This window comes from Cryptosporidium muris, genomic scaffold, assembly GCF_000006515.1.
Source record: "Cryptosporidium muris RN66 scf_1106632373461 genomic scaffold, whole genome shotgun sequence".
Taxonomy (NCBI): domain Eukaryota; phylum Apicomplexa; class Conoidasida; order Eucoccidiorida; family Cryptosporidiidae; genus Cryptosporidium; species Cryptosporidium muris.
The window spans coordinates 506,260-532,910 of NW_002196576.1; the positions used below are offsets into that span (position 1 = coordinate 506,260).

General features: G+C 24.2%; 11 protein-coding genes across 11 annotated transcripts, besides 37 other annotated features; 7 read left to right on the plus strand and 4 right to left on the minus strand.

Moving 5' to 3' along the window:
- Window positions 1-94: 94 nt before the first annotated feature.
- CMU_002000 (uncharacterized protein) lies at window positions 95-1,138 on the minus strand (the record flags this gene model as incomplete). The annotated part of the gene is made up of 1 exon (XM_002141642.1): window positions 95-1,138. One exon carries the CDS (start codon window positions 1,136-1,138, stop codon window positions 95-97), a length of 1,044 nt encoding a protein of 347 aa, XP_002141678.1.
- Window positions 1,139-1,453: 315 nt separating this feature from the next.
- Window positions 1,454-1,488: a sequence feature (AT_rich).
- A 204-nt stretch (window positions 1,489-1,692) lies between these two features.
- On the plus strand, window positions 1,693-3,073 carry CMU_002010 (dihydrouridine synthase family protein; the record flags this gene model as incomplete). Its single annotated transcript, XM_002141643.1, has 4 exons — window positions 1,693-1,780; window positions 1,953-2,033; window positions 2,130-2,434; window positions 2,555-3,073. 4 exons carry the CDS (start codon window positions 1,693-1,695, stop codon window positions 3,071-3,073), a joined length of 993 nt encoding a protein of 330 aa, XP_002141679.1.
- Window positions 1,833-1,874: a sequence feature (AT_rich).
- Window positions 2,039-2,105: a sequence feature (AT_rich).
- Window positions 2,440-2,534: a sequence feature (AT_rich).
- Window positions 2,902-2,923: a sequence feature (AT_rich).
- A 275-nt stretch (window positions 3,074-3,348) lies between the features above and the next one.
- CMU_002020 (ATP-dependent RNA helicase DHX8, putative) lies at window positions 3,349-5,544 on the plus strand (the record flags this gene model as incomplete). Its single annotated transcript, XM_002141644.1, has 1 exon — window positions 3,349-5,544. One exon carries the CDS (start codon window positions 3,349-3,351, stop codon window positions 5,542-5,544), a length of 2,196 nt encoding a protein of 731 aa, XP_002141680.1.
- Window positions 5,538-5,591: a sequence feature (AT_rich).
- Window positions 5,592-6,001: 410 nt separating this feature from the next.
- Window positions 6,002-6,232: a sequence feature (AT_rich).
- Window positions 6,233-6,418: 186 nt separating this feature from the next.
- Window positions 6,419-6,456: a sequence feature (AT_rich).
- A 277-nt stretch (window positions 6,457-6,733) lies between these two features.
- Window positions 6,734-6,754: a sequence feature (AT_rich).
- A 189-nt stretch (window positions 6,755-6,943) lies between these two features.
- Window positions 6,944-7,103: a sequence feature (AT_rich).
- A 96-nt stretch (window positions 7,104-7,199) lies between these two features.
- Window positions 7,200-7,235: a sequence feature (AT_rich).
- An 838-nt stretch (window positions 7,236-8,073) lies between these two features.
- Window positions 8,074-8,096: a sequence feature (AT_rich).
- Window positions 8,097-8,144: 48 nt separating this feature from the next.
- Window positions 8,145-8,193: a sequence feature (AT_rich).
- A 36-nt stretch (window positions 8,194-8,229) lies between these two features.
- Window positions 8,230-9,838, minus strand: CMU_002030 (uncharacterized protein; the record flags this gene model as incomplete). The annotated part of the gene is made up of 3 exons (XM_002141645.1): window positions 8,230-8,832; window positions 9,062-9,196; window positions 9,344-9,838. 3 exons carry the CDS (start codon window positions 9,836-9,838, stop codon window positions 8,230-8,232), a joined length of 1,233 nt encoding a protein of 410 aa, XP_002141681.1.
- Window positions 8,834-8,879: a sequence feature (AT_rich).
- Window positions 9,240-9,327: a sequence feature (AT_rich).
- Window positions 9,839-10,222: 384 nt separating the features above from the next.
- Window positions 10,223-10,265: a sequence feature (AT_rich).
- A 19-nt stretch (window positions 10,266-10,284) lies between these two features.
- On the plus strand, window positions 10,285-10,941 carry CMU_002040 (uncharacterized protein; the record flags this gene model as incomplete). Its single annotated transcript, XM_002141646.1, has 1 exon — window positions 10,285-10,941. One exon carries the CDS (start codon window positions 10,285-10,287, stop codon window positions 10,939-10,941), a length of 657 nt encoding a protein of 218 aa, XP_002141682.1.
- Window positions 10,568-10,591: a sequence feature (AT_rich).
- A 42-nt stretch (window positions 10,942-10,983) lies between the features above and the next one.
- Window positions 10,984-11,033: a sequence feature (AT_rich).
- A 122-nt stretch (window positions 11,034-11,155) lies between these two features.
- Window positions 11,156-11,184: a sequence feature (AT_rich).
- A 154-nt stretch (window positions 11,185-11,338) lies between these two features.
- Window positions 11,339-11,396: a sequence feature (AT_rich).
- A 173-nt stretch (window positions 11,397-11,569) lies between these two features.
- Window positions 11,570-11,607: a sequence feature (AT_rich).
- A 143-nt stretch (window positions 11,608-11,750) lies between these two features.
- Window positions 11,751-11,826: a sequence feature (AT_rich).
- A 356-nt stretch (window positions 11,827-12,182) lies between these two features.
- On the plus strand, window positions 12,183-16,220 carry CMU_002050 (uncharacterized protein; the record flags this gene model as incomplete). Its single annotated transcript, XM_002141647.1, has 3 exons — window positions 12,183-13,141; window positions 13,194-13,362; window positions 13,416-16,220. The coding sequence occupies 3 exons, from the start codon at window positions 12,183-12,185 to the stop codon at window positions 16,218-16,220; spliced, it is 3,933 nt and encodes a 1,310-aa protein (XP_002141683.1).
- Window positions 14,417-14,472: a sequence feature (AT_rich).
- A 582-nt stretch (window positions 16,221-16,802) lies between the features above and the next one.
- Window positions 16,803-19,007, plus strand: CMU_002060 (AP-2 complex beta subunit protein, putative; the record flags this gene model as incomplete). The annotated part of the gene is made up of 1 exon (XM_002141648.1): window positions 16,803-19,007. The coding sequence occupies one exon, from the start codon at window positions 16,803-16,805 to the stop codon at window positions 19,005-19,007; it is 2,205 nt and encodes a 734-aa protein (XP_002141684.1).
- Window positions 17,885-17,922: a sequence feature (AT_rich).
- A 44-nt stretch (window positions 19,008-19,051) lies between the features above and the next one.
- Window positions 19,052-19,210: a sequence feature (AT_rich).
- A 17-nt stretch (window positions 19,211-19,227) lies between these two features.
- Window positions 19,228-19,277: a sequence feature (AT_rich).
- A 61-nt stretch (window positions 19,278-19,338) lies between these two features.
- Window positions 19,339-20,142, minus strand: CMU_002070 (uncharacterized protein; the record flags this gene model as incomplete). Its single annotated transcript, XM_002141649.1, has 1 exon — window positions 19,339-20,142. The coding sequence occupies one exon, from the start codon at window positions 20,140-20,142 to the stop codon at window positions 19,339-19,341; it is 804 nt and encodes a 267-aa protein (XP_002141685.1).
- A 47-nt stretch (window positions 20,143-20,189) lies between these two features.
- Window positions 20,190-20,228: a sequence feature (AT_rich).
- A 237-nt stretch (window positions 20,229-20,465) lies between these two features.
- Window positions 20,466-20,523: a sequence feature (AT_rich).
- A 215-nt stretch (window positions 20,524-20,738) lies between these two features.
- On the plus strand, window positions 20,739-21,650 carry CMU_002080 (zinc finger, C3HC4 type domain-containing protein; the record flags this gene model as incomplete). Its single annotated transcript, XM_002141650.1, has 1 exon — window positions 20,739-21,650. The coding sequence occupies one exon, from the start codon at window positions 20,739-20,741 to the stop codon at window positions 21,648-21,650; it is 912 nt and encodes a 303-aa protein (XP_002141686.1).
- A 38-nt stretch (window positions 21,651-21,688) lies between these two features.
- On the minus strand, window positions 21,689-24,028 carry CMU_002090 (uncharacterized protein; the record flags this gene model as incomplete). The annotated part of the gene is made up of 1 exon (XM_002141651.1): window positions 21,689-24,028. One exon carries the CDS (start codon window positions 24,026-24,028, stop codon window positions 21,689-21,691), a length of 2,340 nt encoding a protein of 779 aa, XP_002141687.1.
- Window positions 21,805-21,857: a sequence feature (AT_rich).
- Window positions 23,045-23,111: a sequence feature (AT_rich).
- Window positions 23,315-23,361: a sequence feature (T-rich).
- Window positions 24,029-24,102: 74 nt separating the features above from the next.
- Window positions 24,103-24,163: a sequence feature (AT_rich).
- Window positions 24,164-24,184: 21 nt separating this feature from the next.
- Window positions 24,185-24,228: a sequence feature (AT_rich).
- A 27-nt stretch (window positions 24,229-24,255) lies between these two features.
- Window positions 24,256-24,417: a sequence feature (AT_rich).
- A 79-nt stretch (window positions 24,418-24,496) lies between these two features.
- Window positions 24,497-24,539: a sequence feature (AT_rich).
- An 11-nt stretch (window positions 24,540-24,550) lies between these two features.
- On the plus strand, window positions 24,551-26,425 carry CMU_002100 (uncharacterized protein; the record flags this gene model as incomplete). The annotated part of the gene is made up of 1 exon (XM_002141652.1): window positions 24,551-26,425. The coding sequence occupies one exon, from the start codon at window positions 24,551-24,553 to the stop codon at window positions 26,423-26,425; it is 1,875 nt and encodes a 624-aa protein (XP_002141688.1).
- Window positions 26,184-26,344: a microsatellite.
- Window positions 26,408-26,572: a sequence feature (AT_rich).
- Window positions 26,573-26,651: the final 79 nt, after the last annotated feature.

Here is a 26,651-nt window from a genome sequence, read left to right on the forward strand (position 1 = left end):
CTTATTATTATTGCAATTATTTTCTATCCTTGGATCAAATATTACGCTTGTCCAGCCTCTATTGTATCCACTTCTACTATTCTTTTTGCTCAAATTATCTAATTTTTAATTTTTTTGGAATATCTGAATACCTTTTTGGAGATAGTTCATCCATTATATCCCAAACTGTGGTTGTATTATCAATACCAGATGTAACCATTAAACATGAATAATTTATAGCCAATATATTTGATGATAGTGTGAATTTTTCAGATGTATGAGGTAATGCAAAATTAGCTGTAACTTTTGGTATCTGGTTATGTATAGGCCCTTCTATGCTATGATATTTTAAATAAAATTCTTTATTCTCTTGACTAACTCTATATATAAAAGAAATACAAGTAACTTTATTACCAATAGTTGAGTGATAACCGAAATCTTTCAAAATATTTGAATTATAAATATCAATCATTAAAATTGAACCGTTTGAATAACCAATAGCTATAATTACTTTATTATCAAACAAACGCTTATCTATCTGTTTCATTACAGTAATTGAAGATTCTAATGGACAATAATCACAAATTAATGATTCTATTTGCTTTTTATACTTCTTACTATTTAATATACTCAAATATTCAAAAGATATTATTCTGCCTTTCTCATCACCCGTTATAACTAAATTATCTGCTATCAAAACTGCGTTGCAATTATACTTATGACTATTATTCCAAACAAGTAATTCACATCTTAAATTCAAACTTTTGTCCTTATCATATTCAATATTCCATAATCTTGTTACCTTGTCATTATGGCTAGCACACAAAAGTATTGAACTTGTCATATAAGTTGCAGGATATTTGTCACTATCTTCATCACTAATAATCTTATTCATATCTTGATGGCATTTATTATTATTAGATACTGAGTTCTTCTTTAAATTATGTTCATACCTCTTTTTTTCAATAATATAAACTGCATTAGGTCTACTTTTTAATCCACAGGGTATAGATCCATAATAATAGTTTTTAATATTTCCAATTATTATACTATTTTTTGTGCAAAAAGAATACCATCCAGACTTTGAATCTAAGCATATTGAATGATAATTGAACCAGTTTGGAGAAGGAGGTATTAATATTTTCCCTAGGTTCGTCATCTATATAAAGAGATTACAATCAAATATTATCAATATGAAAATTAGTCTTCTTATCTCAAAATTCCAAACTCATATATTAGAAATATGAACACTGATTCAATTAATATTATTGTATGTTTCTATTAATTATAAATCTTAAATTCTTGTGTTTAATATTCGTTTCTAAAGTGAAACAAACAGTACCATACTAGACAACTCTTTATACGGATTCTGTTATCTTTCTAATATATCCCCAAAATGTCAGATTTATATTTTTGCAAAAGTGGAAATATTATAATATATATGTCTCCAATATAATAGTCTACACTTCCAAAGTAATAAATATATTTGTATATAATACAAATTTTATAGTCCAAAACCTTTTTATCTAAAAGAAAATAAAATATAGTGATTTTCAATTTATTAAAGAACAAATTTAGGAAAAAAAGTCTTGTTATTTATAATAGTAAAATCATGACAATAGTGACCGCTGATCAATTATAAGGTAACTGATTCTTGTTATTGCAGGACTAACTTTTTATTACTTATAATATGTTACCTTATTATTAATAAATATGGACCTACATAAAAAGTGGATTCTTGGACCAATGGTCAATTTTACGAATCTTCCTTTTAGATTAACATGCCTTGATTATGGAGCTGGTAAGTATTCTTGAATATTATAATTCATAACAGTTATATACTTAGCTTCAACTTATTAATAAATAAATACAAATAATTTTCAAATTATTTTAATGATTTGTGATATATTAATCTGATATCTTTCCTAATATATAAATTTGTCAGTTTTATATTTGCTAATCTTTTTCTATAGATATAGTATTTACTGAGGAAATAATGGATTTTAATATATTAAAGACAAATAGGATATTTAATGAGAAATCTGGAATATATGGTAAGAAAATAAATAAAATATTCTTTTAATTAAGTTTATTAAATAGAGATTATAAAAAAATACATTTATATACTAATGATACTTTATTATATGTAGAATATACTGACGATAGAAATTCTGTAATATTCTCTACAAATCAAAATGAAAATGGAAAGGTTATTTTTCAAATAGGTACATTTTGTTCTGTAAATGCACTAAAAGCTTGCGAACATATTATTAACGATTTCTGTGCCTTTGATATTAACATGGGTTGCCCAAAATTATATAATATACGTCGTGGTATGGGATCTGCTTTGCTTCTGAAACCTGAAATAGCTGAAGATATACTTAAATGTTTGAATAGAAATCTTCCTAAATGTTCCATAACTTGTAAGATCAGATTACTCGATGACTTTAAAAAGGTTAGTATATTATTTATTAAATGAAGTAGATTATGTAAATTTAAAAAAAAAAAAGATAACTTCATAGATTTTATCTTCTTATATTTTTAATTTTTTAATTCTCACTTTTTTATATTTTAGACTTTAGACTTTATTAGATTATGCTCCAATTGTAATATTTCAGGAATTACAGTACATGCTCGTACTCCAAAAGAAAAATACGATGTATTTCCACACTGGGACATATTTCCACTAATTAAAAGTGAGCTTTCATCTTGCATACCAGTAATTGCAAATGGCGATTTTTCTTCTGCTAGCTTAATTAATAGTTTTGAATCTAAATTTCCAAATGCTGTTGATTCCTTTATGTTATCAAGATCTGCTAGGCATGATCCATCTATCTTTTTACAAAAGTTAGAATGGAAACAGAGGGTACAAGGATCAATTGGTGATATGAAGATAGATATAATTACTGATAAATATGACTGTATTAAAAAATTTTTAAAATATGCTATAATTACAAATTTACCGTTTAAATCTACTAAAAATATTATAGCTTATATGAAACCTGTCCATTGTCATAGTAATGCCTTAAATAAAATAAATGGTGCAAATTCTAAGCATAAACTATTGGATATATTTAATAATTCTAACCAATAAAATTAGAATTTTTTTTATTGCTTAAATCTAATATATTGTGTGCACAAGACTAAAAACCTCTTTACACACATACCGCTCTTTATCTAATATCCATTATGTGGCGCCTATATTTTTTATTTTATTTGACTAGTTAAAGTAAATTTTGACTTTAGATATATTGGGAACAAAAGATCAAAGCCCTAAAAGTAAGTAAACATATGGGCTAATATTATGATATTTTGCAAGTTTACATTTTTTAATTATATTGGCATATATAAATATATGGATTGTTAATTATGAGTAAGGGTACTGAAGATTTGCCTATAATCCAACATAAATACCAAATTATTTCTACTATAAAAGAAAATGATGTTATAATAATTACTGGGGAGACAGGAAGTGGAAAAACTACGCAAATCCCCATTTTTTTACATGAATCTGGATTTACAAATAACAGAAAAACAATTGCAATAACACAGCCAAGACGTATTGCTGCTATATCACTAGCAAAACACGTCTCAGCATTATTGAATTCTAAAGTTGGTGATATTGTTGGATACTCGGTAAGATTTAGAAGTGCAGTGTCTTATAATACAAGGATTAAATTTTTAACTGATGGGATGTTAATTAGAGAATGTATAACTAGAAATACAACATTCGATAATTACTCAGTTGTTATTATTGATGAAGCTCATGAAAGATCTATTAGAACTGACTTTTTACTTGGTATATTGTATAATGCACTATTATTAAATAAAAAAGTTAAGATAATTATTATGTCTGCAACTTTTCAATATGAGGATTTTGTGAACTTCTTTAATAAACAAAGTTCAGATACTAAAAGTTTTAAGATAAAGTGTTATAATATCCCAGGACGTCAATATCCAGTAAAAATTTATTATTTACCTGAACCTGAAATTGACTATATAGATGCTATATTAATAACTATTTTAACAATTCATTTTACCAAACCCAAGGGAGATATCTTAGTATTTCTACCAGGTCAAGATGATATCCTACATTTATATGATACTCTAACTGAAAAATCGGATCAAATTAATGAATTTTTAAAACTTAATGGACACGTAGATGTATATATTGGTAGTCAACAATCAAAAACATCCCAAATACTGAGAATGTATATCCAATGTTTATATTCAGCTATGACATCTGAAGAACAGTCAAGAGTATTTGATAAAATACCAGATAATCACCGAAAAATTATATTGGCAACAAATATAGCTGAAACATCAGTTACACTACCAAATATAACTTATGTAATAGACTCAGGACTAGAAAAACAAAAATATCATTTTGCAGAAACTGGATTAGATGCTCTAGTTGTTCAAGAAATATCGAAAACAGCAGCAATACAAAGAGCTGGTAGAGCTGGTAGAGTAAAACCAGGTGAAGTTTATAGAATGTATACTGTTGAAGGATACGAGCAAATGAAGATATCTCCAATACCTGATATACTGAGAACTAGCTTATCTGAAACTATTCTTGAACTTCTATCAATATTAGAATTAAATTTTGAAGGTGATGATAAGGAAAAACCAAGTATTACTGGTTTAAACTATAATATAGCAAACAAAATTTTCAACTTTCCTTTTGTTAGTCCCCCAAGAAAAGAATCTATTATGATGTCCTTACAATATTTATATAGATTAGGGGCTTTAGATAGATCTGGAGCTATTAATGAGTTAGGATATAAATTGGCAATTCTACCACTACCCCCTATATTAGGAAAGCTACTATATGATAGTATCTCACTATATTGTACTTCTGAAATTCTTTCTTTAATTGCTATGCTATCATCAGAGTGTCATATTGAGTTTAATATAAATTCTTCAAAAAAAAGTACCAAGAATAAAAATAGTAAGAAATACTCTTCAAATATTAAAATTGTCATGTCATTATATGGTGATCATATTGGATTAATTGAATTATATAATCAATGGATATCTAAGGGCAATATAAATATGAGTGGAGATTTTCATAAATCAGGTTTCAATAAATCTGCTTATAATTTAACTAAAGATCAAAAGTCCTTATGTAATGATTTAGGTATTTCCAACACATCCCTTATTCGTGCATATTATATTAGAAACCAATTAGCTGATTTAGTTAGATCTGTATTTGGTGTTAATAGTATTAGTAGCTGTTTAATAACAAAAAATGTAAATGATCATGAAAGTAATGTTGAATCTGACATATGGTTACCAGTACTTAAGTGCATAACAAAAGGACTTTGGATGCAGAGTGCTCGCCTTGATAATTCAGGTAAACAATATATAACTGAGTTAAATAAACAAACTATAAGTATACATCCATCTAGTAGTATACAATTTATGAAAAATAAACCTCAATGGGTCATTTTCTCTGAACTAATATACACAAGGAAGATGTATATTAGATGTATATCTCCAATAAATGCTAAATGGTTATCAGAATTATGTCCAAATTGGTTTGTAAATACAAACACAAAATAATTATATAGAATATTAAATAATAAAATAAATATTTTAAAATATATTTAGATCAAATGTAAACTTAAATGTTAAATATTTCATATCTTTAATGTTAATACACCATGAAGATATAGATACACATATTCAGTCTTCGATATAAGAACTTCAACTCTGACTTTTTTCTTATGTGTAAATTTTTTTTCAGTATAATCTTGGTTTATAAGTATTCTAAAACTCACTAAGTAATCAATAGGGTATGCTTGGTGAATATTATCTTATGAATTTAGTTATCTATTAAGCGTATAAGCTTATATTTTGAATCTATTATTTTGGGTTAGTTTTTCTGAATATTTATATTTAATCGTTCAACTATTAAAGTTTAAATGCTTTTTTCCAAAATTATTATATTGAATATATATTCTTAAGTATCAAACTCAAAAAGTAATGTAATATATTTTAAGGTTTTCCTACAAGACTGAAATTATATATTTAAAATTAAGATTGAATTTCTATCAAATAATTTTAGATTTCTAATATTTCCTATGAAATTTTAAATAGAATATATTTTATTAATAAGATGTAATTTTTTATATACATGACATAAATTCTTGATAGTATATAGGCAATAATAATATTAAATTATATATAATTTATAAGTACTTAGATATCTATTTGAATTATATAATAATATATTTTAATGTAAAAATATGTAATGTAATGACATATAAATGTAAACTTTTATTATATTTGGTATCTTAGATATTACACTTTCAATATTTTTAAAACATAAACCTATTAGTTTTTTTCTTTAGTGATATTATTAAAATCTTGATATGAAAAAATTTTTTTAGTTTATAATGAGTACTTTGTACTATTAGTAATGTTAACTATGAGGTAATTTTATCAATTTTAAAAATTACTAATAAATATATACTAATTACTCTAGGATTAGATTATTTTGAAGCTTATAAGATTCCAGATATCTACACAATTATTTTTACCCATTGTAACTTCTTAACCAATGATTAAATACAAATAATTACTTAAGTAATTACCAAAAGTTATAAATATTGTGATTTATCAAATAAATAAATTGGATAATTTATAATTTAGATTATATTCGAAGAAGCTTTTAATATAATCAAAAGCTAAGTTTATAACTAATTACAAAAAAATTACAATTTAATAATGAGGATATTTGGACATACTCATTTAAATTTTTTATTAAATACTTGGATCTTATTCTAAAACGTTAGATTTTTTTTTTAAATCGTTTAACATGTATAAAATATTTAACTGTTATATAATTTGTATTCAGAAAATAATCACAACTTTTTAATAAATATACTTTTAGAAGTAGATATCTGAGTATTAACAAAGTATATTAACATTCTTTTATATTAAACTGAAATATTGGATGTTTTAATAAACATTTAAATAAAAATAATATAATACTAAAGTATAGATTTAATAATAATTTTCCATAAATATTTTATTAATTATAATTAACAATTGAAAACTTGTATAGAAGTAAAATTTATCTCAAAAAGTGTTAATAAATTTAATATTAATATTATTTAGTAAGTAGCTAAAAAATTTCAGATATGTTATAGTATTTTATAACTATATAACTTCATTACATTTCATAAAACAAATCCTCTTGCAAAGAATTTACCATATTTTTTATAAAATATTTAAAGTAAAATATTTATCTACATTTGAATATATATTGGAAGTCTTTAATTTCATGCAATATTTTATTTAGTTATATACTAAATAAAAATTCCTTAAAATACACTTATAAAGCTTTTTCTCTAGAAAATACTATAATATTTTAGTAATAAACTAATAAATGGAAAGTTAAATTGATATATTTATGATAGTTTAAATAATAATTTGAATCTTTAGTTGTAGACAAAAATTATTCTTTTGATTTATTAAGAAAGACTTTATAGTAGTATAAAGGAAAGTTTAATTAAAATATATATACTTAGTGTCTATTTCTATTCTATCAACTCTAAAATAGGTCTATTTTCACTAATAATTATGCTTCTGACAAAAAGTAAATTTAAAATTTTAATACAAAGTAATTTATTTCTATCAAATAGCAATTTTTGATGTATACATTGTATATGTATAATATATTTATACTGTTCAAGCTTGATTATTTAAAACCACATTCTTAATTGTTTCACATCTCCCTGTGCAATAGATTCACTATAAAGAAATCCATATTTTTCAATTGCTGAGAAAAAAAAATAGAAATAAGTATATATTACTAATAAAATTACTGTATTAAACTTAAATTATACAGCTGTCCTCTTCTAGTTTCCTATATAATCATTGTAATCAAATATTGTAATATTTATATGAGGTACTTTCATTTTCCATGTACTTTTTAAGATCAAAAAGTAAAATGAACTGTTGCAGTATATAATTAAAAGCAAATACCTTGATTCAAATTTTGGATTACCGATAAAGTTAAATTTGAAATAAATAACTCAATTTTAGGTTATTTTTATTTTATCTTCTTTAAATATTTACGAAGCCATTTATTTATAATATTTTATAATCTTACTCGTATTTATTGAATATAGAAACCATTTGTAAATAACTTTACCAAAAAATTATCTTATTATATATACTATATAATTAATTTATTTTATTATAGGAATATATTGCTATTGTCACCTTAAGAGTTCAGCACTAATTTTTATTTCTTATAAACTTACTTGGATCATTTGGAAGTGATATTGTTGGATTTTCCTTTGTAACACGTACTAATCCAATATTTAAACAACATGTACAAATATATTTTTCAAGATTGCGTGCCATATATATTAGGTCAGGGTATATAATATCATTATTATGAGTTATATTTATAAGGTGTATCAATGAATGAGCATCTGCTGCAGTTATTACATGACAGTAGATATTTGCTCTTCTACATGCAAAAATTAGAATAATAAGAGCATAGAATATTAATGACCCTTCTGTTATATGGTCCATTGCAATTCTGATTATATCCTTCAACACAATTGGATCATTAATTACATAATCTTCCATTGTAATCATAACAGTTGCTAAAATGGCTAACAAACACTCCAATAGAAAAGAATCACTGCTTGCTTTTAACCTTTGTAGTGTCAAGTCAACTAATCCCAGATTACAATACTCTTTACATGTTTCTATATTTGACTTTATTAAAAATCTGAGTGCTGCAAAACCCCAACCTTCTGTGTACTCATCCAATTTTTGAGTACTTAAATAATTTATTATCTGATGTCCAATATTTGAATTAACCCATTGCTAAAATAAATATAGAAAATAAATTAATTTTTAATTTAATAAAATATCACAAAGAGTATAAATACTATTGTTTTGATTTTATTAATGAAAAAAGCAAATATTTAAATATTTCAAAAGAAATTCAATTGATTAAAATTACAAGTAAAAAGAAATATCTTTTTAACAAAAACTTTTCTTTTAATACTTGTAAGATTCATAATGAATTCTTTTTTTTTTTATTATCACTTACCTCAGCTACTCGTACTGAATCCGAAGAAGATACAAATATAAAACGCCAAATTGCAGAATATAGTGCAGAATTAACATCTCCCTTCCACTTTTCTGTTCTGATAATTTGTAATAAATCCAAGAATTGTGGTAATGTCTATTGTAATAAAAAAAATTAAGTAAGTTATCTTTTGCTAATGAATTTTTTTTTTATTAAAATAACTTTTTTATTTATTACATATCTTAATATTCATGTTATTTTTTTCATAGATATATTTAAAAATATTTCAATTTAGTATCTTACCTGCGAAACAATATCATAAGAAAAACCATCATTAAAAGTTAGGTGAGTTAGTATGTAAATAACGTGTATTATAATTTCTGGACAACCATTATGATGTTGAAGAATCTTAGAAAGTATTTCTGGTGCTCCTGCATCATATAATGTCTGTCTTAAAGTTGTATGGCCATCAAGAGGATCTTGAAGCTCAACAATTGAAATTAATCTAGCTAATAAGCAAATTGTGTCAATATTTGAACGAATAGGTTTTAGCATTGATATTAGCCATGCTGAGTGTAGTTCCATTGGTTTTGGACCATTTAATACCCATGATGAAATTTTATTTGTACCATCACCTAATAAAATATCTTTATCTGTAGTCCCAGGTAGTGTAAAGAGATGATTAACTAAAATTCCTGATCTCGAGAATATTAAAGAGCTTGAGTTTTTATCATGGGGATCAACTACTGACTCAAAAGATTTGACAGAATCCTTTAGCGAAGACAAACAGCAACCCATAACATTAATCTAAAGCTTTTAATGCGTTTATACTTGGTTTAATTGTCATATATTTGCATATATCTGGAAGAAATTTTAAAAAAAGGCAAAATGTCACGATATAACCACATGTATACCCACAATCAGCCGCCAATTTAAAGTGCCAAATAATTTTGCATTTCTAGTAAAGAGCTCTTTATAGGTAATAAATAAGAAAATTAAGGACTTTCAATTTCAATTATATGAAACACAGAAATTTCTTTCAGGTATTTAAATTAATATTTTCATTATGTACTTTAATATGGTCTTGAGTAAAATCCTTAAAAAGGATCAAGTTGGAATTTTTGTTAATATTTGTTCGTATTTGAGAATATCGAGAAATAGTATATACTTAGAGAGTCTCAGAAATTAATTTATTAATATTAGAAGCTTTATATTTTTTAATTTTGAATAGAATTTGGGACAATATGGCTGTACTAATTAAACTAGTTTTATTCTTTACATATTTAGCTATACTGAGTAATGATTACATAGAAATGACATTAGCATATTTACATATTGGAAACGTTCAATTTGACAAGTCAGAATTGGACTCCATTATTGATGATGAAAATGGAATACCTTTATTTACATCCTATGAATGCTTTAATGTAGTAGAAAATCAGATTAAAAGCTTTAAGCAATTCATGTGGGATAGAAGAGATCTTTTGGATACAATAATGACACCACCCGTATCTCCATTTAGAAATGATATAAATAATTTAAATAATAATACTCGTTATTTTAAGGTTTTAATGTTACAATCTAAGTCTAAGACTTATAAAGAATTACTGAAAATTTTTAATACTCTTCAAAATATCTGTAAATATGCATTTAATATTAAGAATACATTATTATATAAAGAACTAGTTGAAGTATTAGTTAGTAAACTAACTGATGATATAAATTATTTAAAAACAAAGGAAGATAAAATCAATCATATTTTTAATAGTCACTTATTTAGTGATTCAGAGAAGTTATTTAAGGAAGATCTTTATAAATCTAGGGGTGAAAAAAAAGTAAAGAGCATTGCTATTGAATTATTGAAACATATTTCAAAATTATGGGAATCATCAGACTTTTAAATGAATCGCTTAAATTACAATTTATCAGAAAATATGTGAAGGAAATATATTTATTATTATCTTTTAATAATTATTGATCAATATAAATTAATGTTAACAAATATACTGAAGTGGTATGTATTATATATTTTTTATCTGATAATTATAATAGATTTGACTAAAAAATAATAGTCAGGTTTTATATAAACTTCTATTACTTATTATGAGTATATACAAAATTAATAATAGTTATTTTTATTTTAAGTCTAATTTGGAATAAGTCAATATATATTTTTGATACTAAGGATCTATTTAATAAAGTATATGTCAAACTTAAAATATATGTTATTATCAGTTTTTAATTATATTCAATTAAGTGGTTTTTGTAAATACTACTTTCTATCTACATTCAATTTTGAAATTTACTAATATTTACATAATTTATATAATTTCAATATGATAATATATTATTATTAGGTTATCTAAATTGTGATTATTACTCCTTTACATGTTTAAGTTGTGAATGTTATAATATGTTAATAAGCAATCGACAAGTTAAAGTATGTGGTTTTTCGTGAAAATAAGAATGGTGAATATTATTTGTTAAGTCTTAAAATCTATTAGTCTATTTATCTACAACTCAAGTATGAATTTATTTTATTTTAAATAAGGATTTATATTAAATTACTTTTGTATTATCTAATACTTGAAAATATTAGTGAATGTTAAGCTTAAATGTCACAATTTAATTTTAAAATGAAAAGAATAAAAATGATGAGAGTGTGTGTTTCTTTATATACTTATAGATGCAATATTTAGTGTTGCCTAAGATTATATATATTATTTTATATAATTGTCTAAAGTTATTGTATTATACTTTAATATTTTTAGATTTGAAATATTATTCTACTTAGAACTATCCTTGAATAGGTGTCTAAATGTAAATTTAGCGCCTATGCGTTTTTTGGTGAGGTATCCGGTATAGTATAATTAAAAGATGCATTTTAGCGGGTAAACTCTTGTGGATTATTTTATAAAATAATTGGCTAATTAAGAAAGTTGATATTTTCTGCTTTATTTATAAAGATCAGTAATTATATCTAAAGATTTGTTAATTATTAACAGTATAGTAATTTACTAGAGATATTTCTATTATACTGGTGATATTAAGTACATGAAAGTAAATTTCTGAGTAAAGTTATTGAAATCTATTGTTATACATATACACTGGCTATATAAATGCTTAAAGATCATAATTAATTATGTTACATGATATTCTATTGGCTTTAACAGGATATGAGGGTAATGCAATTGATATACAGCCTTGTGAATTTAGTTACAATGGAATTGCACTATATAGTTACCGTTATAAAATGACTCTGAAAAAATACCTTAGTGAACATTTGACAACAACGGAAATTTCATTAATAGAGAGGATTTTACTTATTGCTAGTGATATATATTCTATTAATAAATTTTTGGAAATTACACAAAGTTGCATATATATAGATAGTAGTCATATAAATATTCATCAAGACAATTGCAATAAAAACAAATCAATTATAAGAAGACGACTCGTGAAAATAAATCCAGTAGGTCTATATATTCAAGGAATTTCTAAGTGTATTCAGCAATATATGCTAAAATATTTAAATTGTATTAGTCAATTAGAACGGGAAATTTTTTTGTCACCAAATTTACCATTATCTTATATATTATCATACCTGACAAGGCCATCACGTTTAATAACTATAATTATGAATTTTATAGATCAATGGTATAACTTATGTTTAGTAAGTAGGCCTGATGATACAAATAACCCATTTTCATTTTCTTCAATTTCATCATCTAAATTATCAGTAACATATAATTCATGTAATTTGTATATTAGTGTTCCTATGGGTAGTATTTTGGATATTTTATATGAGGGAAGTTGTAGTGGTGATCAATTAGAGGAAAATGTCTACAGGAATTTTTTACTAGTTTGTAGTAGGGTATTTTGTTATCAAGTTATAAATTGGATAACCTTAGGCCAATTGGTAGACCCTTTTGAAGAATTCTTTATAGGTAGATTTTCTATCCCTAATATAGGTGGATCGTTTGAATACATTACTACTCAAGATAACAATTCTAATCATGAAATAAATAATTTAATGAAATCTACTTTGGAAGGTATTTATATGCAAGATATATATCCATCATTTTATCTTCCTAATGACAGGTATGTCTTATATTTGTAATTTATAATAGTGAGTTATTAAATTTTATCTTAGTTGTATTGAGTTATATGGTGAATTTTCAAATGAGTTAGAGAATGAAGCAGATATTATTCATGGTGCAAAATTTGAATGGGAAGGTCTCTTTTATATTAGGCATGAATCATTAACTAAAAAATTCTTGAAACCGAAGTTATTATTAAAGATTTTTGGTACTGGAAAGATTGTAAGTTGATACTGATGTAGATGAAATAAACTATAATTAATATTCTTTTTCAGATTCGCTCCTTGATAAAAAGTCGATATTTTACAAGGAATAAAGAAGAATTTATAGATAAAAATCAGTTAATAGAAAATCTTATAGATGCCTTAAATTCATCTTTCCCTCATATTCAGGATAATATTGAAAACACTATTGAGAAATTTAGAGAATATACATCTTCTTTGTTATATCAGTCTGCAATGAACGTAGAAGGTAATATCTCAAAAGATGTGAATTCTCCTATTTCAATTTCTTTAATTGAATACTGCAAAATAATTAGAGACAAATATTTATTAGGTAATGAAGACTTATATGTTTTATTAAGTGATGGGATTTATGAAAAATTGGGGCAATGGTTTCTATCTGAACTTAGTCCAAGAGAACAAGAAGAATGGATTGAAACCATCTGGAGAAAATCTGTTCTGAACATAAATGATAAAGATAACACTTCAGATATAAATATAATGATAACATGTGATACATTTGATCTTTTTAATTGCAATGATAGTATAGAAAATACTATTGATAAGGAAATTGAATATATTAATTGCCTCTATACAGATTTACCATCCATTATTTTATTAGATAATAAATTGAAACTAGAATCAAATGTTTCAAGTAATTCACCAATAAATAAAGTACTTGATAAATCAAAAGAAATTATTTGTGAAGTTAATGAATTATCACAAGAACAACATGAAAAATTAAGTTTGAATTTAAATAATGGGAGTTCAAATAATAAAATTTCATATAAACCCACAAACATTTATACTTCAATCTGCTCAACAAAGTGGCCAGTAAGAATAATCGATGGTTTTAATCATTTATTGGAATGTATATCATCTTTAGATGTACCAATATCCTTGATATTTACCCCAAACTCAAAAGTTTCTAACTTTTCAGATTTACAGTATAATTCAAATAAGATAGACAATGAATTTCTAAAATTCACATGGTTTATTAAGATCAATATTGAAAAAAACATTTTGGAATTCACTATAAAGGCATATTGGTATACTAAAAATAATCTAAAAGATATTTTAAATAATAATAATAATGAAGTTATTTTAAAATCTAATAAGTTTGTATTTAGCATACCGTATTGCTTTCCAAAAGAAGCTGATGAAAAAGAGGATAAATTGAATTTATATAGAGATTTACTTTTATCCTATAAATTGAGGATTATTTGTAAGAAATCAACATTTTCAATATTTCTAGAGCCTTGTAAGATTCCATCTAAATATAAACATAATATAGTAACATTCATAAATAGACCAACTCAAATTATGTTAATACAGCATTTAAATCTTGGTATTTGTTTACCTTTAAAAGCATCATCAGTTTTTATACATATAATGAGACATATAAATACTGATAAAGATAAACAGCAGAATTATTTAAAAAAAGAGGAAAAAAAACCTCAAGATTTACAAGATATTAAAGGACCTATAATTTCAAATGATCTTTATAAATTCGAAATAATAAAATGGTGCCATATTAGCGTTAATAATAATGATATAATTTCAAGTATTTTACAATATATTGATCAACTCTCTTATCTAGCTGATAATAAACCCCTAAATATTTATTATAGTGGTATAAGTTACTATAATCATATATTTCGTATTAGATTAACCCAAAATTTGAAATGGCCCTTACCTATATTATTTACAAACAAAAATATGGAAATATATTATAATATATTTGATTTCTTATGGTTGCTACATATGACATTTAATTCTTTATTAAAAGTTTGGACTGAATCTTTTAATTTACGATATAGTAATAGAAGGCAAGGAGCTATACTTGCAATATGTGGTAAGTATTCATATCAATTTACTAATTGGAATCAACATTGGGATTATATCTTCTATTCAAGATGGATATTACAAAATATAATTGGAGAAATCTATAGATTTATTCATTCTAGTGTCATCAACCAATGTTTCGACGATTTTTTAAATAATTTAGAACAAGTAAGAGATTTTGAATTCGTTAGAAATAAACACGATGAACTCATACAAGATTTACTACTAAAATGTGCACTTTTATTACCCTCTATAATTAATCCACTTGGAACTATTCTTGTTCTAACAAACGAGTGGTGTCATAATACTATTATAGAACTCTCAAGATGGAATCATACTTTTGATAGTGATATTCATATTGAATATTCTAATGTAAATAATATACAAATACCTTGGAAATCTGAACAATGGTTTCATTTTATTAATGACACTTATAAATTTATGAAATCGTTTTGCCTTATCTGGAATGATTTATGTTCTGAACTCTCAGTTGTATCTCAAAGTATCCAATATCAACACTTTGCATATTTAATATCCTCATTTAATTATAATCAATGGTCTGTAATTGTACCCTTCTTCAATAATGATGAACCCTCATATTTATATGATAAAATTCAAATGTCTAACTCACTTGAATCAAACTCTGACGAAAGATTATCATGGATTGACGATGATGATGATTTTAATGATGAATATAGCTATATAGATGAACATTATAAGCAAGAATGGCAATATAATGAATCTTTACAAAATGAGCAAAATATTTATGAATATAATATTGAAAATGAGAAGTTTCAATATTCTCTAAATAATCATAATAGTTCTACAAATTTAAATACTTTCTCAAATAGGAAATATAATGTGAGTGAATTAGAAAACACAAGTGATATATCAGCATCATCATCAACATCACTAAAGCTATCTACAAATTTAGATCAGGATTCAATGGATTACCATTTAAATCAAATGTTGGAGACGAGACGACAGCTGCAAAGCTTTAGAGGTAGGAAGTAATATTATACTTCATATTTTAAACATATTATATTCTGGTTTTGTGGAGTAATTGAATTAGTCCATAAATTAGTAAATATCTAAATATTAGCTTAACTTTCTTTTTTTTTCTTGGAGAAATAAGTTCACAAAATTCCTATGATTATTTATATATCTCCTATAAATTGTAATAAATAGCTAAATTAGCTTTTTACTTAATAGTCCTATAATAATTGATTATTAATTAGATATATGTGAGAATTTTTTACATAGTAGACATTTTGTACACTCATGGTATTTTAAATATAGGATTATAACCTATTATTAGAAAATTGCAAATATGTGCACACAATTTGCCGCTTGTAATAAGGCGGTTATAGGGGGGTTAGTTACCGAGTTTTGTAAATTAAGTACTTTTAGAAAATCAATTTGCAACTTTCATTCTCCTGAGTTGTCGACATTACTATTATAAAGCTGGTGGTTACTTTTGAAATTATAAAATAAATATTCCAAACATATAAAGATATAGAATATAGACTAAAATTGGTATAGTGTACTCGTACTAGAAGAAGTTGTTTATAGATTTAACCAATTAGAATTCATATAATGAGTGATCGCCGCTACTTTCAGAGTACAAAACGTGGTGAAATCCAAGAATTGAAAGATGAACTACATTCAGCCAATAAGGATAGGAAAAAAGAAGCAGTAAAGAAGGTAATAGCTGCAATGACTATAGGTAAAGATGTATCGTCTTTATTTCCAGATGTAGTCAATTGTATGCAAACTGGTTGTATTGAACTAAAGAAGTTAGTGTATTTATATGTCATTAATTATGCAAAAGTTCAACCAAAATTGGCTATTTTAGCTGTTAATACATTTTTCAAAGATTCTATGGATCCCAATCCATTAATTAGATCACTTGCAATAAGAACAATGGGGTATATTCGTTTAGAACAAATTACAGAATACTTAGTAGAACCACTTAGAAGATGTTGTAGTGATCAAGATCCTTATGTCAGAAAAACAGCTGCAATTTGTATAGCTAAATTATATGATATATCTCCAAGCTTAATGGAAGAACAAGGCTTTTTTTGCTTATTAAAAGAAATGTTAGCTGATCAAAATGCAATGGTTGTAGCTAACACAGTTTCCAGCCTATTAGAAATTCATGAAATGTATATAATTAAAAATAGACCAATTCCAAAATTTGGATATTATGAGGATAATGAAGAAGTAGAAGATCCGGATATAGTTGATCAATCAGCAAAAAATTTATGTCAACTATTACTTAATGAAATTGAAAAAAAACAAATTTTAATAGCATTAAATGAATGTACAGAATGGGGACAAATTTATATTTTAGATATGATATCAGAATGGCAAGTGAACTCTGAAGAAGAAAGTAAATCAATATTAGAAAGAATAACATCAAGATTATCACATGTAAATCCAGCTGTAGTATTAGCAGCAATAAGAGCTGTTTTAAAACTTATATCTAATATTAATAAGAAGGATGAAATAATTATAAATACAATGAAGAAATTAAAACCTCCATTAATAACATTATTAACAACTTCACTACCAGAAGTTCAATATATTATATTAAGAAATGTTCAACTTATAGTTCAATTTAATCCATGCTTTTTACAATCAGAATATAGAGTCTTTTATTGTAAATATAATGATCCAATTTATATAAAAATAGAAAAATTAAATATTTTATTTAGATTAGCAAACAAACAGGACTCTACTGATCTACTTGCTGAATTAAAGGAATATAGTACAGATACAGATATAGATTTTGCAAGAAATTCCATTAGAGTTATTGGACGTTTAGCTATCAAAATTCAAGAAATATCTAAAGATTGTATTGACTTACTAATTGAATTAATAACTGAAAATTGTCAGGATCATATAATACAAGAGAGTATTATTTCATTTAGAGATATACTTAGATGTTATCCTATCTTATTTAGTCAAATTATTTCTTCAATTTGGGATATATCTGAAAGAATTATAGAATATGAATCAAGAGCTGCTTTTGTATGGATAATAGGTGAATTTTATGAACATATTGAAGCTAAATTTAAAGAAAATTCTCTAGATAATTCTCAATCAATTTATATTGAAGATTATCTCCAAAATTTTGTTAGTGTATTTCTAGAAGAAAATTTAACTGTTCAATTACAAATAATTACTTGTATTGTTAAATGCTTTTTAAAAAGTCCTCTTAAATATCAACAACTTGTTACAGATATTCTTAAAATAGCTACTACTCAAATAGAAAATCCTGATATAAGAGATAAAGCCTATATTTATTGGCGTTTGTTATCTTCAAATCCTGAAAATACAAGGAGAGTAATATTATCTCATAAACCAACAATTACTACTCAATCTTTTGATCTTGAACCTTATTTATTGAAAGAATTATTGGGACAAATTGGATTAACTTCATCTGTATATCATAAAATACCAAGTTTATTTGTTAGTGCTAAAATTACACAATCTATAAAAAATAATATATCTTCTGAAGATATAGATGATTTTGGAGATAATGATCTAAATATAAATAATAACAAAGTAAATTCAAATTTAGAAGTTCTTAATTTAGATTCTTGTGAAAATAATAACTCTCAAAAATCAATTACTCAATGCCAAGATGGAAATTCTAATCATATTGAAAATAATATAACGGAATTACTAGACTTAGAAACTACTATAAATACACCAATTCAGAAGTCTAATATTAATACACCAATTAAAGAAAACAGTGAAGTTAATAATAATACAGTAGATTTATTATCACTTTGATCATATTGGTAAAATCAAAAATAAAAAATTCAAATTTCTACATCAAATAAATAAATGTTTTAAATATATAAATATATTTATCTTAATATATAATGAAATCTAAATTATCTTATTAGTATATTTTCAATTTTTCTGAATATAATAAATTTTATATTCAAATAATCATATATTAAAGGTATAGATATATTTTATTTATTATAAATGGCTTAGTTTCTTCTCCTTTTTTTTAAAAAAAAATTAGCTATTACAAATATTATAATTAATTTAATTGGTCTTCTATTATCCTTAAATATACTCTTAATCTCTTTATTCTAATATATCTTAACTATGATCATTTAAATTTGTCTTTATTATTTAAATGATCTTCTAAACCTAAATTTCTTATAAATTCTTGGATATCAAGACTTGTTATTATTGTTGTATTATTACTATTCTTTCCAATCTTTTTGTGTAAAAATTCAAGAAATTTATCAGCAAATTGTCTATATCCAAGAGCTAAGCTAATCTTTTTTTCATGGGGTAATACATTAAATAGGTTCATTAAATTATTACTTTCATTGGAGTTATCACCATTAGAATCTACATATTGATCTTCTGCTTTTAAAATCTCTTCAAGAGATATTTCAATATCTTCTATTTTAGAATCCCTAAACTCTTCATCCTCTTCAATATCTATTTTTTTTCTTAATTCTTGATTATCTGACTCACGAAGAAATCTTAATGAAATATTTTCATAGTCTATATGTTTAACTCTTTCATTATTTTCAAATATGACTTTACATTTATCAGATTTAAAACCTTTAATTTCATCATATTCTAAGTACCAAATTCTTCTTCCTTTAGAATCTCTCTCAACATTATCATTAAAGCATACTTTACAAGGCCACCAAAATACATCTTCTTCATCAACATCATCCTCATTCCCATTTGATTTATTAGATTCAATACTTATAATCCATCTAACGAATAATTTTTCACCAATTGAAACTTTAGCAGATGTCCATAATAATGCAATATCACATGCATCTCTAATACTTAGAGTCTCATTATTTCTATTTCCATCTTCTAATTTCTGTATCTTAAGTCCAGAATTTGAATTATTATCATCTATTATATCATTAGTTAATCTTTTCATTATTTATTAGTAATATAATTTCAACCTTCCAAAATATCTGACTAGAGTAATAATACATAAACAAATATTTATATTAATTTTTTTTACTTGCAGAGATATAGAAAAGTATGTTTTTAAAGTACAAGTTTACTAGTATTATCTGTTGATAAGAAAAATTAAACCCCCACAGCAATGATATAAATAGGAAAAAGCGCAAATAAGGTGTAAACATAAGCAAATTTCTTAATTTTAATATACTGATACCATAGATATTTAATAGATTTTTTCAAATCAAGCCTATATTGGATTTTTGGAAATAATATAGAAGTTAACTATTTAAGCTCTATAAATATTTTAAAAAAATGTCACATTTCTTTAAATAATATCATTAAAAAAAAATAACTACAATATATCCCTATTATATAGAAGTTTTTATCTCATAATATCTCTAATATATTATTTGTTACTTAAAAACCCCTTTCTTATAAAAAAAAAAAAAAAACTTCAGGGTCTTTATCCATGGCTGGTACTCAGGATAATTAGCGCCAAAAAATAGATGTATTCTAAGTTTTCTGATATAGAGTATATTGAGATGCAAATTTAAGACTTTCTCAACTATGCAAAGTGATAATCATTTCACATATACAACAGATGGTATAGACCCTTCAGCAAGGGCTTATTGGAGAGAAAGTTTGGGATATAATAGAACTATTGATAATAGTAGGACTAGACGAAGAGATACAATGGAAACTACAAATTATAACTATAGAGATAATACAAATAGAAATAGAACAATAATTGAAAGGAATATTGTTAATACGTCTTCTTATAATAATATAAATAATTCAGGTAATATTGGTTCTAGATATAGTTTTTCTTCAAATAATAATGTAGAACAAAATAATATTCAGAATAATAATAATACATCAAATAACTCAATATATAATACTAGAAACTTTAATAGAATAATGGACCAATTTGATATAATACATGATGCAGTGATCCAAACTACATCTAATACAACTTTAAATAATTCACTTACAGGATTACTTGAAAATGTAATATTACCGACTAATATAAATCCAATCTTCAACAATTATATGGGAGATTTACCAAATATAAATAATCGAATATTGGGGAATTCTACAAATTTAAATAATAATATTCCATTATTTGAAGAATTTACCAGACAAAGACAAAGAATCAATCATGAACCATTCCAAGTATTAGTAGAAGTTAGTGAATTTATTAATATAAATCCTGAATCTGAAGAACCAAAACATTATGTACCTAAAAATATTATAGATAATTTGCCAGTATCAAGATTTGATATTAAAAAATCTGGTAACTTAGAAGAAGATAAGAAACAATGTTTAATATGTTTAGAAGATTTTCAACAGAATCAAGAAATACTTTGGTTACCTTGTACACATTGTTTTTGTAAGAATTGTATATCTCGTTGGCTTGAAGGAAGTACAACATGTCCTATTTGTAAAGGTGATATATTAGAACATTTTAAACATCAATAATAATAGTTTATAAATATTAGTTAATGTAATTACTTTAATTATGTTGTAAGTCCTGGAATTGTATATGGTATTGATTTTAAAAGTATTTGTTTTAATTGAGTAGATTCAATTAATAGATATATCCAAATACCCAATTCTGAATATTGACTATAACTATTTATATTATTTGAATGATTATAATTAATATCTTTAAATATTTTAATAATTCTACATTCCACAAATTTTTTAATAATTGATCTTAAATAATGAAGTGTTAATAAGGAATCTTCACAAATTTCTGTTAAAGATAGTATTGTTTTAAGTCTAAGTTCTAAACGTTCTAAAGATATTAGATGACAATTTAGATTAGAATTTGAGGAATTATCCTTATTATTATATTCAATTTCAAGATAAATAGCTGCAAGGAACATTCTAGGAATAATTGGAAGAGATTCTATAAAATTATAAATTGGATTTACTAATAATACTTCTTTACAAGCTTGTTGAACATGATTAATAGTTACTTTTTCTTCATTTATATTATTACTAGATAGGTCATTTTTAGATTTTTTATATTCTGTAACAGATATTTCCCAAGCTCTTTGAAGAATCTGTAAGGCTCTACGTACATCTGAAGATTGTTGAGCTACTTTTCTAGCACAAAACTCTAATGCTTTAGGACAAAATAAGTTTGATATATTTTGTTTGAATTTATCATAAGATATATTTGAAGATTCAAGACGATTTAATAAAATGGTTATCATTTCTTCAACAGTAAATGGTTTAAAATTTATTCTTGCATATCCACATCTAGATGTACATCTAGGTATTAATCTTTCAGGTAAATCCATTGTATTAGCAATAGCAATTATTATAACCTTAGTATTTTTTTGAAATGGCCAATCAATAAGATTATATAATAATGGAGAAGTTTTATAATCTGATGATAAGCTTGAACAACCATTTTTTTGTAACCAATCAATTTCATCTATTACTATTATTGTAACTGGGCTATTATTTGATTTAAAAAATTGATCTAAAGAAGCATAGCAAGAATCTTTAGTAGGAGCCCAATTATTACAACTATAAAGTTGTTGTAATATACTTATATATAAATGATCAGGATTATTTAAGTATAATACATTAATATAACACCATATAAAAGAATGTTTTTGAGTTATTTTCTTATTATTTGAATATAATAATTTTTGTTTTTCTTCATAATCTAACATATTTAAAACATTTAACACTGTTGCTGTCTTTCCTGTACCTGGTAATCCTGCAATAAATAATACACCACCACCTTTTGCCATAATAGAAGATTTAAGATATTTTGTAATTTCATCATGTTGAGATTTTCTACATGGTAAAATTTCTTGAGGTTTTTTGGACCAATGTAAATTATCAATACCAACTTTATTATAAAATTCTAAATCATATTTTATTTGAGAATTTCTTAATTTAAAATAATTAATATAATAACCATAATAATGACTACATTTCATTAAAAAGAAAGGTAAATATCTATTAGGATCTATTGGGATTATTGTTCCACTAGATGTCATCAAAATATAAATAGATATATAATTATCATAAACCTCAATAGATGATGGGAGAATATCTTCATTAAAATCTTTAATATAATCAATTAGTAAATCATCATGATATTTTAATATATTTAAAACTTTTTTTTCATTATTATTTTTATTCTTAATTTTTTTTTTTAAATTTAAACATTGTGGACCTGAATAGATATTAATTCTATCATTAGCCCAATCTAAATATTGCTCTTTATTATTCCATACTCTTATCATTCTTTTTATTACATTAGCATCAAAAATTTCACACTTATCACTTTCAATATATTCCTCTTCATATTGAAATAAATCATGAGGCCATTTAGACTTATCAATTATATTTCCAAATTCCAATATATCATACTCTGAATAAAGCCATCTAACTTCTACCCCTATTAAATCTATATTTGGATCATATAAAAAAGACATTAATTGAGCTGGTCTTTCTTTACCATCTGTTAAATTTATCATCACATAATCACCAATTGTAAATATATTTATACATGTTTCATCCTCAATAAAATAATACAAATACAAGTGATACCCTTGAGGTGTTATTATAGGAGATGGTAATAACTTTGGAAATGATAAATCATTATCTAGATCTATTTTCCTATGTTTTCTTCTTGTTTTAGAGTTATTAGAAAAACTGTCTAATTTTAAATCCTTATTTATATAATGTGAATTACAAACACAACGTCTTAAACCATCCTGTTTAGAAAACTTGTCATCTGAACAATCATTGTTTAATAGTATACCACCCGAATCCTTTAACTCATAATTTAACTTTAGTTTAAATTTGTTAAATTTACCATTATTCATATTCTAATATAACCAGTAACTTGACATTATTTATATAGTAATCATGTGGGGACTTTTATTATAACCGCCGGCTCATTTAAAATTATAATATTTTATAAAAGTTAAAGTTAAAGCTTTTAATATATTTTTATTAAACCTGAATCTATCTTATAGATGAAATATTAAATAATACTGTTATAATTTGATTTATATTTATTTAAGAGTAATAATCTTTTTATCCTGTCTTGATATATTAAAAAAAAAGTCATTTAATTTTTTTTTTATCTCATTTAAGCTAAATAATTCATTTAAATATTTGTTAAATTAACTTTTTTTTTATTTAAAATACTATAATAGATACTTATTTATTTTGTTAAATGTTCTAAATAATCCTAAAATATAAAATTATTGAAAATAGCGCCCAATTTTTGCCGCTATTTGTGTGAGAAAATAGCACATAGGTGCACTATACTGCATTGGGACGATTACTTATATATAGTAAAAAAAAAAAAATTAACTATTTAGAAAAATTGAACGCCTAATATGGTCATTAAAAATGAAAATAATCCAAAGAGGACATTAGAGTCGTGTTTTGAATGGTTTGAAACATTTAAAGCTATAGAACATGGTGATATAGTATGTACTAGTATATATGATGTACTTATTCCTACTAACTTACTTATTTTTATTCAAGAACTATCTCCAATGTTTTTTGCCGATTTTTTATTAACTAATGAACATATTGAAAGTAAAGCTAAGGGTTTACATCTTATAATGGATGGAATTAATGATTATTTAGATGGCCGATTTCATGAAGAAATAGATACATTAGATTATGATTTAATAGTATCTACAATAGAAGATAAAGATCAATCTAAATTATCAGCTTTAAATGAAGCATGTAAATTATTTGGTTTTATAGTTGTATTTGCAGTAGAAAGTGAAAATCATGAAGAAGTAATTAATAACATGATGAATTTAAGTGAAGCTACTCAGATTGAAATGCAACATATAATTCAAATAACAGGTCATTTTGGTGGAAATGAAGAAGGAAGTATATCAGATGAAACTGATAATGGAAATAAATATGAGATAAATAATCATACAAATTCACTATTACAATCTAGAAATTCACAAGGAATATCTCATACAGAGGATCTTGAAAATAGAATAGAATTATTAGAACATGAGCTAAAAGAAGAAAAAGCAGCAAGACAACAAGCTGAAGAAAATGCAAAAAAAGTAGCAGCTAGACCTATAAATGTTTTAGAAGAAACTGAAAAATTAGAAAATGAGGTTTGGTTATTACAAAATGAAAAGGATCAATTAGTTAAAGATAAAAGAGATTTAGAGGTTAAATATCGCAATGATATAAAGGATTTACAAAATGAATTGGAAATGTATAAAAATGAGGCTAGTAAAGTTACTGGTTTAGAACAACAAGTTAAAAAATGGAAAGATAAAGTAGATAGTTTATTAGAGGTTAAAAAACAAAATGAGAAACTTACAAAGCAATTAGAAGATATGGGAGATAAATGTGAAGATGATATAGATACTGAAGGTATAGGAGGTGGAGTAAAAAAAATGTTACAAACTTATAAAGATAGAATAAATTATTTAGAAAATCAAATTAATAGATTAAATCAAGATAAAGAAGATTTACAAGTACTTAATGATAGTTTAAAACAACAAGGTGATCAAATACAAAAAGATATACAAATAAGAACTGGGCAAGTTCAAGTATTAAGGAAAACTTTAGAAGATGCAGGAATACCTATAGCAGCTGATATTGAAGAAATAGATACAACGGGGAGTGATTTCGTTCCTGGTACAACAAATTTTTATATTGCACAGATAAGTATTTTGAAAGATCAATTAAATACACAAAAAGAATTATTACAAAGTGAGCAAAAACGTCTTAAATTGTTAGAATCTCATGGGGTAGATTCGACTGTAGTTGCAACACTCAAACAACAAATTATGATTAGGGAACAAGAAGCTGAATTACATCAGTCTGCTAAGTTAGATATTGAAAAAAGATCTCAAATAGAATTAAGACTATTATCTACTTGTTTACATGAAATGGCTCTAAAATATCATCAATGTAAATCAATAGTTATACAATTAGATGAGGAATTATCAGCATTAAAAAGTAAATATCAAACTTCTAACAAATATAATAATAATAATAATATTAATGATAATACAGGATATAATAATAATGATAATACAGAATATAATAACAATATAGAATATAATAATAATAATAATAATAATAATAATAATAATAATAATAATAATAATAATAATAATAATAATAATAGTAATAATAGTGATCTACAACCAAATTCTGTAATAGAGAACTATTCTGATTCTGATGTAGAAACTAAATCTGAAAAGAATAATTATATTAATTAGATCTTTTAACAAGAATATATAAATAATTTGATATAAATAAATAGAAATATATGTTAAATATACTTTAGGATTCCTCTTTTAATATATCTATTTTTATTTTTTATAAATAATATATTTAAATAATTTAATATAATTATAATAAATAAAGCAATTAATTAGGGGTTCTAAAAGGGATCTATAAAGGACAGTTTCTGTATGTCCTATACACACTTTGCACACAATATCT